Below are 17185 nucleotides of genomic sequence, written 5' to 3' on the forward strand. Positions count from 1 at the left end.
CACCATTAGACCAAAAGAAAGAAATTTTTTAACAAGTCCAGACTTGTCCAAAGAGCTTAAGACTTGCAGAGAAATCATCTTGATTCGCAATCCTGCCCTTCTGCCTATAGAAGTCAGCTGCAGCCATTTCCATTATGCTCCAATATTAAACATGTGCTCTCACATACTGATGAGCAATAACAGATCTTGGTGCCACAGCTGAGCAGTATATCCTGACCATCGTCTGCTGTGCTATAGTAGAGTGTTATCTGGTTCTCTTTAGTGTTATCTAAAGCCAGGTAGGCAACATTTTAAAGCCATCTCCCTAAAACAAAGGAGATTCTTTTAGGCTCCAAACTTCAGCAAAGTTCCCTTTATGCGGCCATAACTTCAGATTGTGTCATCTAAACCACATTTCAATTTACAGAGCACTGGTAAAACATTTTCTGCTGGACAGGACAAGAACCTTGCACATCAGACATAAGCATACAGATGAGGAGAAGGCAGAGGCAAACACTGCTTTCTTTACACTTTATTCACACTGTGTTCCACAATCAGCTTTGAGGATGAAGCCACTGCCCAGCCTCAACTGAAAAAGCAATGCAACAGGAATCCTACTAAATGAGCACCAAGAAGCCTTTACAGCTAAAGCTGTATTGCTGTTGAGAATGCTGCAATGGTGCCCTCGAGGATCTTCATGGCAAAAGAAAAATATCTGTTTCTTTCAGCCTTGAAACAGTCAATCAGATTTCCAAAACAAGCTTGTTAAAATATATAGAGAGGTATGCCCACAAGGACAACTGACGATAAGCCGAGCATGCAAACTGTCTTCCTCTCAGGTGGAAATCTTGCATAAGGAGGAAACATACAAGCATGGTTGATATAAGCAGACAGAAAAACAACAGTGTATGAATGTTTTACATCCATTTTCTTCTCTCTCCTTTGCTAATTTTTCCCTCAAACACACAGCATCAGTGCAAAGTTGCCCTTCACAGGGACATAGTAATGCAGAGCCTTAGTGCTCAACATCAGCTCTCTCCAGCAGTATAATTTCCCAAGCTGCTTGGTAACAACCACAGCTTTTTGCCCTGATCTCAAACTGCCTGTGAAGCTCCCTATTCAGTCACCTTGCAACTGCATCAAACCAGACATCCTTGCCTTTCCTAATAAGCTTCTCCTGCTTGACAATCTTGCTAACCACCTGAGTAATCAGGTGAAGAGAGTGGAAGTTTTCCCTTAATCCAAACTGGTGCCAGCACTGCTCCAGGAAATTTCTTGGATTGCATCCAGAAATTGCAGCTCTGACTTAAACCAGGTGTTGTATCTGCCTTGCTGGGAGATAAAATCACTGCTCCTTGTAAGGACAAAAGGTTCTTTAGAGTTAAATGTCATTCTACTCTGTTACAACTATGAGCTGGCAATTGAAGAAATTACCCAGCCACCTAAGGGCAGGGGTGTTGTGACATGTCTGGCACCTCTGCAAGGCTCTGTGCACTGAAGATGGACAGGACCACCTCTGCCTGACCCAAACGGGAGTTTTGCAGAAAAAAGGCAGCATGGAGCTGCAGCAGAGCCCGGTCCCACACGGACATCAGACAGCAGCCAGGGCTGAACCTCCTGGAACCAGGTCCACCGTAAAGCAGGGGGAAGAACTGTGCTAAACTGCTGGGCAAGGGCATGCAGCAGAGGTAGGTGAGGGATCTCAATTAAAGAAGGAAGTAGTCAATTATACAAATGCTCTGCAGTTCAAAAAAGGCTGTCCTACTGGCTGCAAGACTATTGTAGCTCTTTTTGACCTCCTCCAAAACCAGATGTTACAGCTCAAGGGACCACTCTGTCCAGCTCTGTTTTCCTCTGAACTGTAATATATAGTTCCAAGCAGCTTTTTTTTTTTTTTTTTTTTAAACCTAATCCCTTGAAGAGATCAGAGGTTAATCAGCTTCAGGAGAACTGGACAGCAGGGCTGGGCTGTCAAGATTGTACATAGCTTTCCTATTTATTTTTTTTTCCACAGAACAATTTTTTATTTTGCCAGGTAACTGTTTAACCGAAGACAGCAAAATGTTGTACAGACTAGTAGTAAGCAAGCTCTCATTTCAGCACAAAAAAGCAAAATGTCAGGACTCTCCATGGAACAATCTGGATTTTTAGGTCCCTGATCCATTTTCCCCAATTCACATTAAGAAGAAGTGACTCCTGTGAAACACTGGAAGGGCAAAGGCTTTTGGTAGGTAACTCTAGTGACTTTAGGTTTGCTTTAGCTAACTTCACAGTAAGCACAGCCATGGACTGGCATGTAAGTACTTTATCAGGCAGCTGCACTAAGCCAGATAAAGCCAGGTAAAGCACTGCATTCATATCTCTACACTAAAAGGATGGCCCCTATTCAGCTTCTCCCGGCTGGCTTAACCCAGTTCTGTTGCACAGGGCCACAAGGATCTGTATTTCCCAATCTTCCAGAGTGAGCCATCAACTATTTAATTTTTTTCCCCTTCAAACAGATCAAAATCCATGGATTGTCTTTGAGTTTTCATGGGGAAAACAAGAACACACGTAACAGGGTAAACTTTTGGTTTGGCTTATTATTTAATTTCTCCCTCATTTTGTCTGCTAGTTTATATGGGAGCCCACGTTTTTCTTTATCTGCAGTTTTTCTGCAGACTGCTTTGAGCTGTCTTATGGAAAATGGACAAATTATCCACACAATTTTTATACCGCCATGTAGGCTGTAAGATACAGACTCACAACAATCAAAGTGACTTTCCTATTGCAACAGAAATAAGCAGTCAGCAGAGTAAGGAAGATGGCAATGAGTAGCTCAGGGAATCTTTCCTGTCTAGGTATGGGAGACGTGGCATGTTTCTCTGCAGGCTGGAGGCTTTGGTCTGAGGTTGTTAATTTTGCTGCGGAAGACACACAGAAATAGCAAGACAGGCAAGCACTAAAAGCAATCCAACTTCTTTTATAAATCAGCAGGATACAGTATCCAGTTGTTTACTTAGCATAATTTTACACAGACTAGATTGGACAAGTCATGAAACACTGGGCACAAGAGCTGAGAAATGCTGCTATTAAAAAAGGCATGTGGAAAACTTTCCCAAGGGATGCCAAGAGCGTGTGTGGGAAGAGGTAGGAGGAAGAAGCAGCAGCGTCAGAGGTTATAACAAACAGAAGAGAAGCAATTGTGTTTTTCCCTCAAAATCAGTTGCTAAACTTTTCAAAGAGAAAAGCATCACTGGAAGCAGAACACAGGAGTGACACTGGAAACAACTGTGTAGCTGCAAGGAAAGGCTCCAAAGCAGTTAACGCAGAGTCAAGCTTTAGGGTGTAATGCTAGTTAACTGCTTGGATGCAGGCAGATTTGCCAAGTGAGCTTTGCTAAGGTTTTAAATGCTATTTGCTTCACACGAAAACAGATTCTTCTAAATAAAGAGGGACTGCCAAATCTTAGGAGTCATGGCAATCTTACAATCAAGGAAACCTAAGAGTATGGTCTGTGAGTGGAAGGGATCAACATGGATTGAACACCACCTTCTCCAAACTAATGTCACAAAAGAACAGAGACCTTACAATAGAAAGATTAACAGACTACATATAATGCCCCCCTCACTGTTGGAGTCTGAGATACAGAGTGTGTGCCCTTGTTTCTAATGCTTAGTTCTGGGATTCAGGGAAACACTGAATTTCATGTGATATGAAATTCACGAGCATGTTTTCATGGTGATACATGAAAACAAATGTTAAAGTTAGATAGGAAAAGTGTGAGTAGATTAGAAAGTTTCTTAAATCACTAGGTGAAAAAGTAGTTTAGAGAACAAGAGACAAGATGGAGGATTTAGGGTGTTGTGTCTTGTCCTTCTTCTTTCTTCTTCATGTTCTTCTCCTAGGGGTTTTTGGGTAGTAGTAAGTGATTGGATAGAAAATGTCGTAGTGCAGCACACAGGTGTTGGGTCATTGGGTCACTAAGAAAAATAATTTAGTTGTTAACTGGATAAATGCACATATAAAAGACCTTGAAGATCTTTGTTAGACATTTTACCCCTTTTCTATCATAGTGCACATAGCTCCTTGTACCTTGTAATGCTGATAAGAAAAAAATAAACAACTGAGACCGAACAAGAGAAAACTAGCCTCCCTCTCATCAATCTTCAGTTCAAAGGGAAAAAGAACCTAATCCAAAGTCCCTAACGAGACACCTCACAACAAGCATGCAGCATGAGATTCATCCTACATATGCAGATTTTGTAAAACAATTTTAAAGTGCACATACGCATCGTTTGCACTGTTCCCCTTTTACAGTCATTGGGTTGATTCCAACACGGAATAATAGTTTTCCATTGATGAAAACTGGTGGGTTTTTTGGTTTTATTTGTTCTATGCTCCAGAGAGATTTTTTCAGCCTACATGCACTGCAGCTTTGCCCTCCAAAAGTGAAAAGAACTACCTGTGCATCACTCTGTAGTGAAACTATCGATCTTCAGGTCTTACAGTTCCATTAGTGCTTGCTTTAGGGCTATAGATACAAAGATCTGTAAAGATCCAGTCTTCTAAGCATTTTCCTTATTTGTTTAGAAAGGAGGAAAGTAGAAATGGCAGGGAAGTTTTATGCACATCAACATCCCCCAACGTTTCAGGCAGCAGAACTAACTAGATATAATTTATTCAAAGATCAAGCTGATAGGCTTCAGCCCACCTCCTCTTTTCTCATCCTTGCCACCATTCTTTTCAAAATTAAAATCTAAAGAGAAAACCACAAGAAAAGGTGAGAAGGATGAAGAGCATTTCCACAAAGCCATGTGCACTACAGAGTTGTAATATTTCTTCCAATGCCTCTAGTCAGAGGTTATACTACCTCATTTTCTTCATGCCAACCAAAACATTTTAAGGAAAGCCTTCACTCTGACTTTGACATCCCTCCTGTTTGGGTGATCAAAGCTTTACAGCCCAGAACTGACATAACTTTGCTGATCCTGAGCAATGTGTGAGTTGCAGAATCATGGCCTTGAAAACTGAAAATCTGGGGTGTGCCCACAGAGCATGCCAATACATTAGGTTTTCTAATTTGTTAAGCATTTGGCAAAGCAAGCACTGAATCAGAGGTATCCCAGAAGAAAGGAAGTCTTGTGTCTGTTCTCAGTTCAGGTTAGTCAGAATAATTGGATATCCCCCATGGCACCACTCGAATTTAAGCAGAAAGGCGTAACACTGCCAATAAAATACGCACACAGGCACAAATCACCTAAAGCTTCAAGCCACTCATCACAAAACCGTAATTTCAGTTTTGTGAAAAGTTTCCACTCAAGCCTCTTTCTCCATGGAGATGGATAAAGTTCTACCATTAGCAGTTCATCTAACTGTAGCTCTTAAAGCAGGCAGAGAAGGTGATTTTGTGGCTGGGGTTCCCTCAGCATTTCTTTTGGAACAGTGCTAAGGGTGACAGTCACTGCCCTCTCTGTCCCCATGTTCTCTCCTCCGCTGCCCCCGTAAGTTGTGGCGAGCTAGAACCAGGATAGACCTGCATTGCTCCAGCAAAAGAGGTGTTCATGAAACAAACCCTTGAGGAACTGAAGCTATGGCTTGAGGATATGGCCATCTCCAGCAGAAATATCAATTTGAGCTACTGCCCCTTCTCCCTTGATGGCCAGCAGTGGCTCTTTTCCAGTCTCATGCCACCTTCTTCATAGCAACCACACAAGAGTTCACAACATCATGTGCTGAACTCAATCAATGAACCAATCCAGGTTATTTATAACCAGGGGAAGGAGAGCAGTAAGGGTATTTTAGAACTGGAACCAGAGCCTGTTCACTGATCCAGGTCACCATCTGGCACCAAGGCAGCTGCGTCGGCACAAGTGCTGGGAAACGGGCATGGAACCAGCAAGCAAGGCTGGACTAGAACATCCTACAGCCACATCTGCCACTGAGAAAATGCATCACCTATGTCTGGTGTTAAACAGTGGGGCTGACAACTTGGAAGAATTTACGCACTTTCAGTGTCTGTGAGCTCTTTACTTTGAAGCAAAAACACATGAACTCCACTGGCAGGAATGACAATGCTTTTAACCTGCATGGGGCTAACATCTCCAGACTCCTCCCTCTGACCACCCTTCATCCCCTAAAAAAAGCATTGCACTTATGAGATAAAAGACATTGCCAATATACAACTTGCTTTTTAAAACCAGACAAGAATTACAGTAAGTTCCAAAACTTAAGCTATCTCCTGCAATACGAGCTTAGCCATACTACTGACAGCATTTTTCAACTGCTTTCCCTTTTCTGTGCAACCTCTCTATTACAACTGTTTGTGATTAATACATGCTATTAAAAACAGAGGGAGTGTGCAGTAGAACCCATCTCAGTATTATGGAAGAAGTCATTGTCATGTACAGTCCAGCAAGCTGCCCTGTGTAAAAGTGCTGCACAAATGAAAACATTTGCTGTGCAAAGAACATTCACTGTGTGTCAATGTACCTTCATTCTTCTCTGGTCTCTCCACTTGTTAACTGCAGCAAAAAAAGCATTGCCTCGTCGTGAAGGCAGCCTTTGAAAAACTTCAGCTGAAAATTGATCTCTATCAAACCATCTGACAAAAAAGGAGTATCTAGCTGTTGGCAGACACAACAGCTGAAGTTAGAGAGCAGCAGTCATACTGCCCATCAATCACTAGAGATTCAGAGATAAGACTCAAGTCCTATCAGTTGACCTAACCCTGCCTCTTGTTTTCCTCCTCTCCTGCCTGTTTATCCATTACACCCCACCACTCATCTAGGACCTTGTGTCCAAGGCCATTTTTACTTGTTGCACCTATACACACTCTAAGCTATAAAATCTTCTGCAGCAATATCCTTGCAGAAGTTTTGCTTGCTATAACCATCTTGGCCAAAGACCCCCCCTGCTCTGTACAATGTACACGCATTCATGTAATTATTCCCACTGTGTAAGACTGAGGAGCTCAGAAGAATATGACAAGTTCGAAAAGGCACAACCTCTCTACAGAAGAACAGTATCAGTCAAGCTTTGCAGACATCACATGGGAGGATCTCATTTGATTTTAAAGTTGTTAATTTGTGAATGGAACTCTATATAAACACAAGTGGAGTAACAGGGAGAAGCCCATGCTTTTCTTCATCTGTTTTGAAGACTTAATTTAAACTGATTGCTTTTTGAACGGCATAAACTGCAAGACACCCAAGGATTCAAATACAGACATATATTTATTTCTTTGACTGGGTTAATTTCCCCTCTTTCCCATCTAAAGCTCCACAGTAAATCCCCATGGGTCAGTTACTCCAACTACTTTACATTGCTGAATTCTGTTACCAATCTGGTCATCATTCCTGCAGATGTTTCTGCTTTCAGGCTTCTTGGAACTACACTGGACTCATTCCTTTGAAAAAACATATACCCTTTGTAGGCTGCAGATGTACCAGGGAGAACACTGTCCTCTACATCAAGCAGACACTTCACCTTTTTTTTTGGTACAAACAAGATGATACATTTCAGAGAAGAAAGGTGGGAAGCAAGCAATCTAAACTTTTTCCCCTGCTCTTCTAAGAAATTTCTGAAAAAAAGAGTGCTACATGCACCCATATGCCTTGGGACTTGATGATGCAATTTGTGAAGGCCAACTGCCCCAGCACGAAATCTCAGGCAGATGGACCTGAGAGGTCAGGTCCTGCAAGCAGAGAGCAAACATTCACACGCAAGGACCATGCCTTTCAGCAGAAATATGAGGTAAGCCTTATATCATCTCACCATTAAATTTTACAGGTTGCTAATAAAGCAGAAGGTTCCTCTACTCACCTCCGTAACATCCATGACTTTGATGGCTGCCAGCTGACCCGTTTTGACATGGCGACCCTGAGTAAGAGAGAGAGAGAGAACAGTCAGCACCAGCATCTCACCTATCCCTTCAGCTCACACAGAACAAAACATCTGGGCAAGTGTCACTGGGTTTTCCCCAACTATGCTGAACCCTTCTGATACTTCCTAGGAAATATTATAGATACTAAATTACAAATATTATAAATACTAAAACAACAACAACAATAACAAATTTCAAGTGTTCCTCTTCAAATTTTAATATCCACTTCTTTTTCTCCACATTAAAATGATGATTATCAAGTACAAACAGGTTATAGTCACAGCTTCCCTTCTATTTACTTTAGGAAAGCTTATCGTCAGTAACGGTTTTATTAACATGTCACACTAAATTCCACGTGTTGAATATTTTATTTGTATGAACCAATGCCTACTACCTAGGTGATATATTACATGCTTTACCTAGTAAGCATGGTTAGTCCGTGCTTAGGACATTTCTCACTGGTTTGGTCTTCCCAAGTAAAAAAAATGAGGTTTCTGCAAGGGATGCATCAGACCTGCAAGAGCTCTCTTTGCTTGCCTCACAATGGCTAAACAAGAACAAGACGTCATCTCCCTTCAGCTATAACCACAGTAAGCATACAGTTTCTCAGTACAGCTGGAGCTGAGTTAATAGATCCCAGTTCCTGCAGCAGGGAGCTCCTACCCTTCCTTCCCCTGCCTCCTTCCAGCCTCCTGTCACATATTTCTCCCAGGAGCACTGAGCTCCTTCTGGCACTCATTGTATCATATGATAAGCTGATTGAGATCACTAAAATGGCAGAAAGTTAACAGAAAAAGCAAACTGCGGGGTGGGGCAGGGGATTGCAGTCCAGGAAATTAAACTGGTTTGTTCTGCAGTGGAAACAGAGCTGGAGCCAGCAGGATGCAGATCACAGGGCTGGGAGGCAAGAGGCATGGCAGGCCCTTCCAGCCCTGGTGGGCTGTAACTCGCCTCAGATGACTTCTAACAAAAGCCTTTTTCTCTCCAGTGTATGTTTACATGAGGTAGAGACATCAATTAGCTGTTGTGTACTTTCTTCCCTAATTAGGCACTTAGAAATGGTCCTAATATTGGTATTTTCCAGCTCCCCACTTAACATTCAGCAGTGTTAATACCCAGCAGTCCATCCTAAGCCAGTCAAACAGCCCAGTATCCCAACGACTTTCCCAGGCACCATCTCCAAAGGTTCTTATCTGCATCAGTCAAGCTCTCTAGCAACAGGTATGCTCATTAAATTTCTTCATCTTTATTACAAGTAATGATAAGAACATAAAGGAACATTTAACTGAAGTCACAGTTCCTTTATTTCTCTCCTCACGAATTTCTGAGTTTCCTAGGCAGAAACCTATATGGTAGACATAAATAGTATATTTTTTGCCTGGACTAACATATTAATCTCTTTACAGGGTCTTTTGAGACCGGCACCCCAGAACCACGAGTCTCTTCAGAGAAATCCTGACCCTTTCACACCTTATGGTGTCTTCCATGGAGGTAATGGCCAGGCATTGCTAGTGCATTCAAAAGGATTAAATGCTGCAGAATTCACTGCCTCAGCTTTCTTCCACAACTCTTCTTGTGCTTCACTCTCCCCCTTACTAACCAATCCACGTGCTTTCTATAAATACATTACTGTGCTCAGGCTTTTGCTTGCTTTGTAAACTTGCTTTACTGCAGGCATTTCTTTTTACAGCTTGGTCTCAAGCTGGTTTTGATTTCGAAACAAAGTCAGGGGTCTTAACATGTGTGCAGTAGCCAACATTAACCTCACCTTGACCTTACTACTTCTTGAACCAAAGTCTTTCAGCACGCCCAGGAGATTTCCAACTCCGATTTCCCACCCTGGACCTCTGCCTAATGACAAAAGCCTGTGGTCTTCTCCTCAAAACTTACCATCCCACAAGGAAAGAAGGGAAAATGGCTTACACAGAGGTGGAAAAATGCCTACCCTCACCTCTGCCTCCATTTTCCACAGTTTTGTTGAAGGAATTTGAAAGCCCGAGGACATGGGAAGTACAGTTTTAGGTACAAAAAGACTATGCTAAAGATAATAGAGAAAAAAAGACATCTCTGAGGAAAAAACCCTCATAACACTAAGGAGGTCTGAGGAGAAAAACTTTTTTTAAAAAAACAGTGAAATACAGTTCCCCATTCACTCTGCAGCAAAGTGGAGGTGCTAAAATGGTGGCAGAATATACTCAAGCAGAAAATGTGTCATGCAGAAGAGCGAAGTAGCAGGACAGGATGCCATTTTTATGGAATTTTTGCTCTATTTGTCTTTTTAAATCTACTAACTACTGGTGGGCTTGCTATTTCCAGAGTGACACCTAAAATTTCCCAGTGCTCGACTTCACGGTTTTTCTGAAGTGAATGTTCTTCCCTGTGAGACTGGCCCACTCGAGATGACTAATGTGCACCAGCCCTACCATCCTTCCCCTGCAGCTTTACGGGATCCTGCTGGTGCCTCCATGGGTGTCCCTATGAAAACTGGGGCCAGCTACAGCAGAACACAGCCATTGCTCATGTTTCACTTTGCTGCTTCTGGGAGGGGAAAAGCCTCTACATAACCCTCCTAAGGGACTGAAAGCAAGGAAACTGCAGAGTGTGGGAAGTGTGGTCTGCTCAGTATCCCAGACCAAATTTAAACCCCGGTCACTTCAGAATATTGTTTAAAATTACTACAAATACCCTTTTCGTAATGTATGGAGCACTCATATTCTAAAAATCTACACCATATGGGGAGGAGGAGGGATGGCCTGCATGACATTAATTTATATGAGAGAAGTAAAAAGACATTTTGAAGCCACACTCTTTTCATTAAAAGTATTTTCAGAGGGCGGGAAAAAACAAACATCGCAAGCGCAGCATATAAGTATGAGCAGAGTGTTTGTTTGTTTGTTTATCTGCTTAACAGCTCTGCTCAAGAACAGACCTGTCAAACTATTAGCATGCTGGTATAATTTTGCTTGCAACATGAAATGGCTAAGCATTCCCATTTTGGAAACCAATCATCAGATTTTCATAGCCAGCTTTTGCTTTGGAAAAATTTGCCTGTGTTAAAAAGAGTAATAATAAAATTGCAGTGTCGTTGAATGTGAAGAAAGAACTGCAGAAATCATAGATGTGAGAAGCCCTCTGAACTCAATCTCCTGGGATTAAAATTTATTCAAATTCTGCTCACAGGGCACTTCACAAATGCAGTAACCATCAAGGTTCCATATCCCAGCAACACGACTGCACTGGGATAACATTTTTCATGCAGAATGAGGCCTCTGCTTTAGTGCAGTGTGGACGCATGGCCCCACAGGGCATCCAGGGATCCCCATCCCCATGGCAAGGCAGAGCTTCTTGCAGCTTTGTTCCTCCAGGCAGATTGCTGGCAATTACCATCTGGGTATCTGAAAAGCTCTGCAATACTGCAAAATGCAACCCTAATCCCAGCTAACTGAAAACAGCAGCTTCTTAAAATATTGCTAGATGCCAAATATCAGAGGCTGTGGATCACAAGTTACTGTCCCATAGCCAGAATGCTGTGTGGATATGAAATGTGCAATGAAGACTACAGCAACCTAGAAGCATCTTGCTAAGCATAAGGTGACTTGTCTCCAGAGCCAACAGACTGAGGAAGCTGCAGAGGTTTCTTCAAATAGTGGCGGCAACAGCAACTCCCATCCTGGGAGTTGCCTCTTACTGGGTTTCAGCATGGGAACCACAAGAAAACAGCAGCACTGTCAGCTTGTCCCCATGGAAATAAGCCCACCAACACATTCCCTTCATTTAGACCACATTAAGATTTGGCTCACCAAAATTTCTGTACTTGTTTCTTACACATTCTCCCCACTTTTCTCTCCCTCATTTCATGGCTCTATTCATATTAAAGCACTTGGTTTATCCTCCCAAGGATAAGGAAGGATAAGAATAATTTTAAGAGTGCTACTTGTACCACTGCATTTTTAAATGGCCTGTTGGGATGAGCAAATCCATGGAATTGAGACTGCCAACCTCAAATCTTGTCCTGCTTCTTCTCAAGCAGATGACTGCAAGTTCATTTACACAGAGCTATAGTTCTCAGCAACACAGCAATACTGCAGCATTTAACTGGATCTTAAACTGAATCCACTACTTAAGCACATTCCTAGTCATGTCTGATAGCAATATGGTGTTTATTTCTCATCTCAGTGGGCTTTATGCATGTTGAAAAGCAGAGGGGACAAGGGGAATCCATGGTAGACTGCCAAGATCTGCAGAACATTATAAATTTCAAGCCTTCCCACACTCTCCAAGTCAGTTAATACACCTACTTCTTGCCTCTTTCTTCCTTTGCACATGTTATTACTGTAAAATTTTTAGTTTAGAAAGACTCAAAGGTAAGTGGTATTATGTGCTGTTTTTCATGTGGTTTTTTCCTCTTGTGCCTTAATGTTATCAAAAACCTATACAAATTAAGTGCAAAAGAAATTCTATCAGCTTATTTACCTCTTTTTGCCACAGCTGCTCCCCCCCCCCCCAGGTATCCAAGATATTTATGTCACAGTAATGTAATTCTCCTACTAACACAGTTTCAGACCTGTGTATTAATGTGCCTCTGGAAAACTGTTCCTGGAAGCTTGCTGCCCAGCTAAATGGCATGGAAGTAGCATGTGGGGCAACATCACACATCAAGGAAGGAATGCACCATTTGTGACTCCTGACTTGCCAGTTTGGATTATCCTGTGCACAGTACACAATTAAGTCTTTGGTAAACTTCTCACAGCTCCCAGTATTCTATGCTGACAGTTGTAGAAAGAAGAGGAATTTCTTTGGAAAAAAACCAAAAAAACTACTAATCCAATTTCAGTTGCCACAATGCACATACAGAAGCAGCAGACCAGATTTAGCCATATCAAGTCAAAATTCACCACAGTACCACCTCTTAGTAGTGAGTATCGTACAATGCCCCCACACCAAACCTAGCTTTCCATTTTGCTTCTCATTCAGTTGACTCAACTCCTGCCAGCCTGAGGCAACAGGCCATGAAGCAATACTCTGCTATTAGATTACACGCCCCAGTGCAATAAATGATAACTTTTTATTCCAAGTCATGTTTACCACCAGCTCTTTTTGTCACTCGCCAACATAGAAAGTTGTAGACCAACCAACTTTGCATTGTGAAAACTTGGACGCTACATGGCATTTCTTTCCACTCCCTGAAAAGACCAGGTCTATCCTGTGAAAAACAATGGGAGTAGTGCTTGTGGAGGAAACAGAACATATTTTTGACAAGCAAAAAGACAGAACAGCACAAAATGAAAACAATCTCCCTAGTCAAAACCAAAAACTTAAAAGTGTTCTTAAGCATAAAGTCTACCTAACTGCATTTGTAGCCAAAATTATCATCTTCCTACTGATACAGCATTCTGTAAGGTAAATAATCATAGGCTCCAGTAATGGAGATTAATTTGTAAACAAAAAGGATAATATTTATCTGGCATGAAAACTAATTCTAGAATAAAAATGAGCAAAAAAAACTCAGTACAAAAACGTGGAAAATCACTGCAGAAATACATGGGAAGAAGTCATCCTCTCAGATGATTTATAAACCCAAACCAACCAGAGTTATTAAAGATGTCACCCTTCAAGTCAAAGACAGGACAGAGCTCTTGTGTTTTCCTTCTAACTCTTGATATCAAATGCCTGGAAAGCAAAACAGAAAATAACATACTCTCTATCCTGCTTTTGATATCCACAGGCTCACTAGCTGCCTATTGAAGAAATAACAATGACAATTTACTCATGCATAGTACTGCATTCTGTGAAATAATGGACTGAAAGATACACAGTTATTATCAGTTTTGTTCTTCTGGGGACAGGGTGAATAGATGTTTCCCACTAGGAAGAAGGAGAGTTCTCTTCACTGATTTTTCACTTTGATTCCTAGTTTTGTGATAGCTTTCCCACTGTGAAAGATGCTGGATATACATTATCAGAGGCATTTCCTTCTCCCAAACAGCTCATTGCCTAAATAGGAAGAAAGGGGGGGCGGGGGGGGGGGAAGGATGGTGGGAAAAGCATGGCAGAAAGCCACAATCTAACTTTCCCAGGATAACAACAGGTTGATTGCAGAGCTCAGTTAGGAGGCATCTCTGCTGACTCCCAGCACAGCAGTCCACCTCATCGAACCCATCAGCAGCAGAAGTTTTGGTCTGATGGGAGAAGACAGAAAGAGAACTGCAAAGGCAGACAGCTCTCTTGACAATTCACCTGGAAAACAACACAAATTCCCCAAGGAGCTTTGAAAGATTTGCCTGAGGCCTGACATTCATGCTGGTTTCAGTTCACAGCCACTGAAACACTTCACGAGCAATAGATTTTAAAAGATACCAAAGTGGGGGAGGTTGCAGGAGAAGGAGGAGGGTAAAAGGACTGCAGCTGTGCAGTTTAAGACTATGGATGTTCCTTTGCTAAGGAAGTCATGTCAACTGCAGTCCATTCAGCCAACTGGGGTCCCTTCAAGACTACACATTTCCTGGCTCAAACGGCACAAAACATTCCCTTACCTAATGAAGGCTACAGATTTCCCTGTTTTTCATTCCTCAAATACCAAGCAGGAAAGGCTGACAAACAGAGGCCTGCTGGCAACACTGGCAGCAAGTCCACAATGTGTTTTCACACAAGGCCACAGAAAAATTTTTGATAGATATGTCTGTGCTGAGTGCTGCCCCTCTGCCAGACACCCCAGTCTTCAGCTGTGTGCTGGACCAAGCTTTGCTGCTCTGTAGGTGAGCACCACAGCCTCCTGCACCAGACTAGATGCTTCTTCTAAAGGGACACTTGAGATAACTGGCTTGATACCCCAGCCAGGAAGATATCTTCTTCAAGAGCCATACTTGAAGTCATCATCCCATTCTTCCAGTCACCACCATGCTGTGTCCAGATTTAGTGACTTTTACTGAAAATACCGTCACCCATTTTCTCTATTTATAATAGAGTCTGCACCCTCAGCTGTCCAAAAATAGAAGGACTTTATGAATCCTTGCACTTTTTCCTGTTCTTAAACCTTCCTAGATGATTTAGTTAGTACACCACTGAAAGACATCAAAATTTAAAAAAAAAAAAAAAAAAAAGCCCCAACTAAACAAAAAGAAAATAATTAAATGAGAATTGAGGCATACCTCCCACGTGGACACAGTTGGCTTAGAGTACATTTGGCTTCCTTTGGAAACATCAGCTAAAATCAGCTGGCCCTCATTCAAACCAGTTCTTCACCCTACCTTAATGGCTTTACCAGTCACTAAATACACCCCTCCTAACACTGATTTGTCTCTCTGGATGCCATGCAATGGTCTGTTTTATATAGAACAATTTCTTTCTGGTAACTATAATTAAAAATGAGCCAGATGGAGAACATCAAGGAAAGAATATGGATCAAAATTATAAGACATGTACTTGTAGATGCAAAATTATATGGTCTGTTGATACAGACTGCTACTGATTTCTCATCTTACACCTTGACAGGCACTTTCACCACAAAACACTTTCCACGGAGTCTTGGCCACTGCCTGAAGGAGGGGATGACCCAGTTTGGTGGCATGACCATAGCAAGTCCCTTCAACAGTGGCTGTGTTACTTAGGTGGAAGGGAACCACCACAAGTGACCAGAGCAAGCCCTGTGCCTGCCACATGGCATCACAACCACCCAGAGTCACTGCAGAGACATCACGCACCACACAAGGCTCCTACCTCAGACCAAGCATGGCCCAAACTGACCTACCAGGGTCCCCACAAGGGTGGACAAGGGCTTTAAAACAATGCAGGTGCTTCTGCAGCTGAGAGAGATGGCAGATAAAGGGCAGAGTCTCTCCATCCCTTCGGCAGTGACATCAAAATAAGCCTGGATGAAAAAAGCCTGGGGGCTGCTTCTCTTTGTTTGACTGCTTTTTAAATGAATTCATATTGACATCTAATCATCACCCTGGATGAGCAGGGCTTTCCAACTGAAAGGAGCAAGTGACACCTTGTGACCAAGGCCCTCTGCATACCCAGGCAAGTCTGCACCCATTTCATTTTGCTCACACTCACCACCAACCTGCAGAGAAACCATCTCAGTGCTGGGCACACCCCTTCAGAAAGAGGGGATGAGATGTCCTCGACAAATTTAAGTATTTAGGCACCGAGTACACAGAAATGCCACAAAAAACGTACTTTTCTTTGGGAGGAGAAAAAATAATAATCAAACCCTAGTTAGTCCCTGCCCCTCCATGCACCACTGCTGTTGTAAGCAGCCTGCATTCTTGTGGGGGGCACTGTCAGAGGTCATACACCCCGACAGAAGGAAAAATAAGCCTACACACACCCTATCAGCCTTGTTGCATTCCATCTACTGTCAAAAGAGACCTGCTGCGAGAAATGGGTGACAGCCATTGCCAGGCAGCGAGAGGTCAGTGTCCCTGGGCAGCATCCAGCAGTCACAGAGAGCAAGTGTCCAGCTGTGCTGCTTCAGGTCCTGGCTGCCTGAACCACCATATTGAAATGTCCAGCAGCCTCCTGGAGGGCACCAAGGAGTGATAATAAATGGAAATCAACTTTTTCTTCTTTTCCAAGAATGCTAAATGGATGGGGGAATTGTTTTGCAAGGCACAAAACCTCACTGTAAATGCAGAAGACATAGTGGGAAGGGAAAAGGGGCAACAATTGCCTTTGTTGCTTTTTATTCCATTTTTTAGTATGTTTTTGGGGTTACTGCTGCACAGAGGAGCCCAACACACACTGCCCCGTACAGCTGTCCCTAACAAGAGTCCCACCTTTTGTCTAGCTGCATCACGAGATGCTATCTAACACACGACATGGGGAGGAGTGTTAATGAGCCTAAATTAATGAGGGGCAAGGGGAAGGGGAACTATTTCTATGTATACCATCCCAGCAGAACAATACAGCTGAGCAGAGCAAGAAAATCAGGCTATGTGATGAATTTTATGTCAACATGGTTGAAATGAGAGATTTCACATTGGCAGCCTTAAAAAAAAAATCCAGAACATTAGCATTAAATAAGAGAAGTTAATGAACTCTTAAATGTACATTTATCTATATACATATATGTATATTTATATGTATATATCCCATATACAAAAAAGTAAGTTCCAGTCCAACCGTTAATACTTCAGCAGTGCTAGCCACACAACAAAAAGGGCTGGAATTGCATGGTTTTGAGCTTGTTGCTTCTCCTACTGAGGGGAGACACTCCATCAAGAGTTGTGGGTCCCCTTCCAGCTCAGGATATTCTGTTCTTCGGTCCTCTTTCCTTTAGACATTACAAACACCATCAGTACCAGTTTCAGTTAATCACATCTCCTTGCCACTATGAACTAG

At 42.4% G+C, this 17185-nt stretch overlaps 1 protein-coding gene across 10 annotated transcripts in view; it reads right to left on the reverse strand.

Annotated features, from left to right (window-relative positions):
* The window catches only part of MAP4K4 (mitogen-activated protein kinase kinase kinase kinase 4), a 164358-nt gene that overhangs the window by 79093 nt on the left and 68080 nt on the right, over positions 1–17185 (reverse strand). For all 10 annotated transcript variants that reach the window (XM_058834909.1, XM_058834855.1, XM_058834900.1 and 7 more), the window contains exon 3: positions 7783–7839. In XM_058834909.1, the coding sequence (XP_058690892.1) occupies positions 7783–7839 (57 nt within the window). The remainder of the gene's footprint in view (positions 1–7782; positions 7840–17185) is intronic.

Source organism: Poecile atricapillus, chromosome 1, assembly GCF_030490865.1.
Source record: "Poecile atricapillus isolate bPoeAtr1 chromosome 1, bPoeAtr1.hap1, whole genome shotgun sequence".
NCBI lineage: Eukaryota > Metazoa > Chordata > Aves > Passeriformes > Paridae > Poecile > Poecile atricapillus.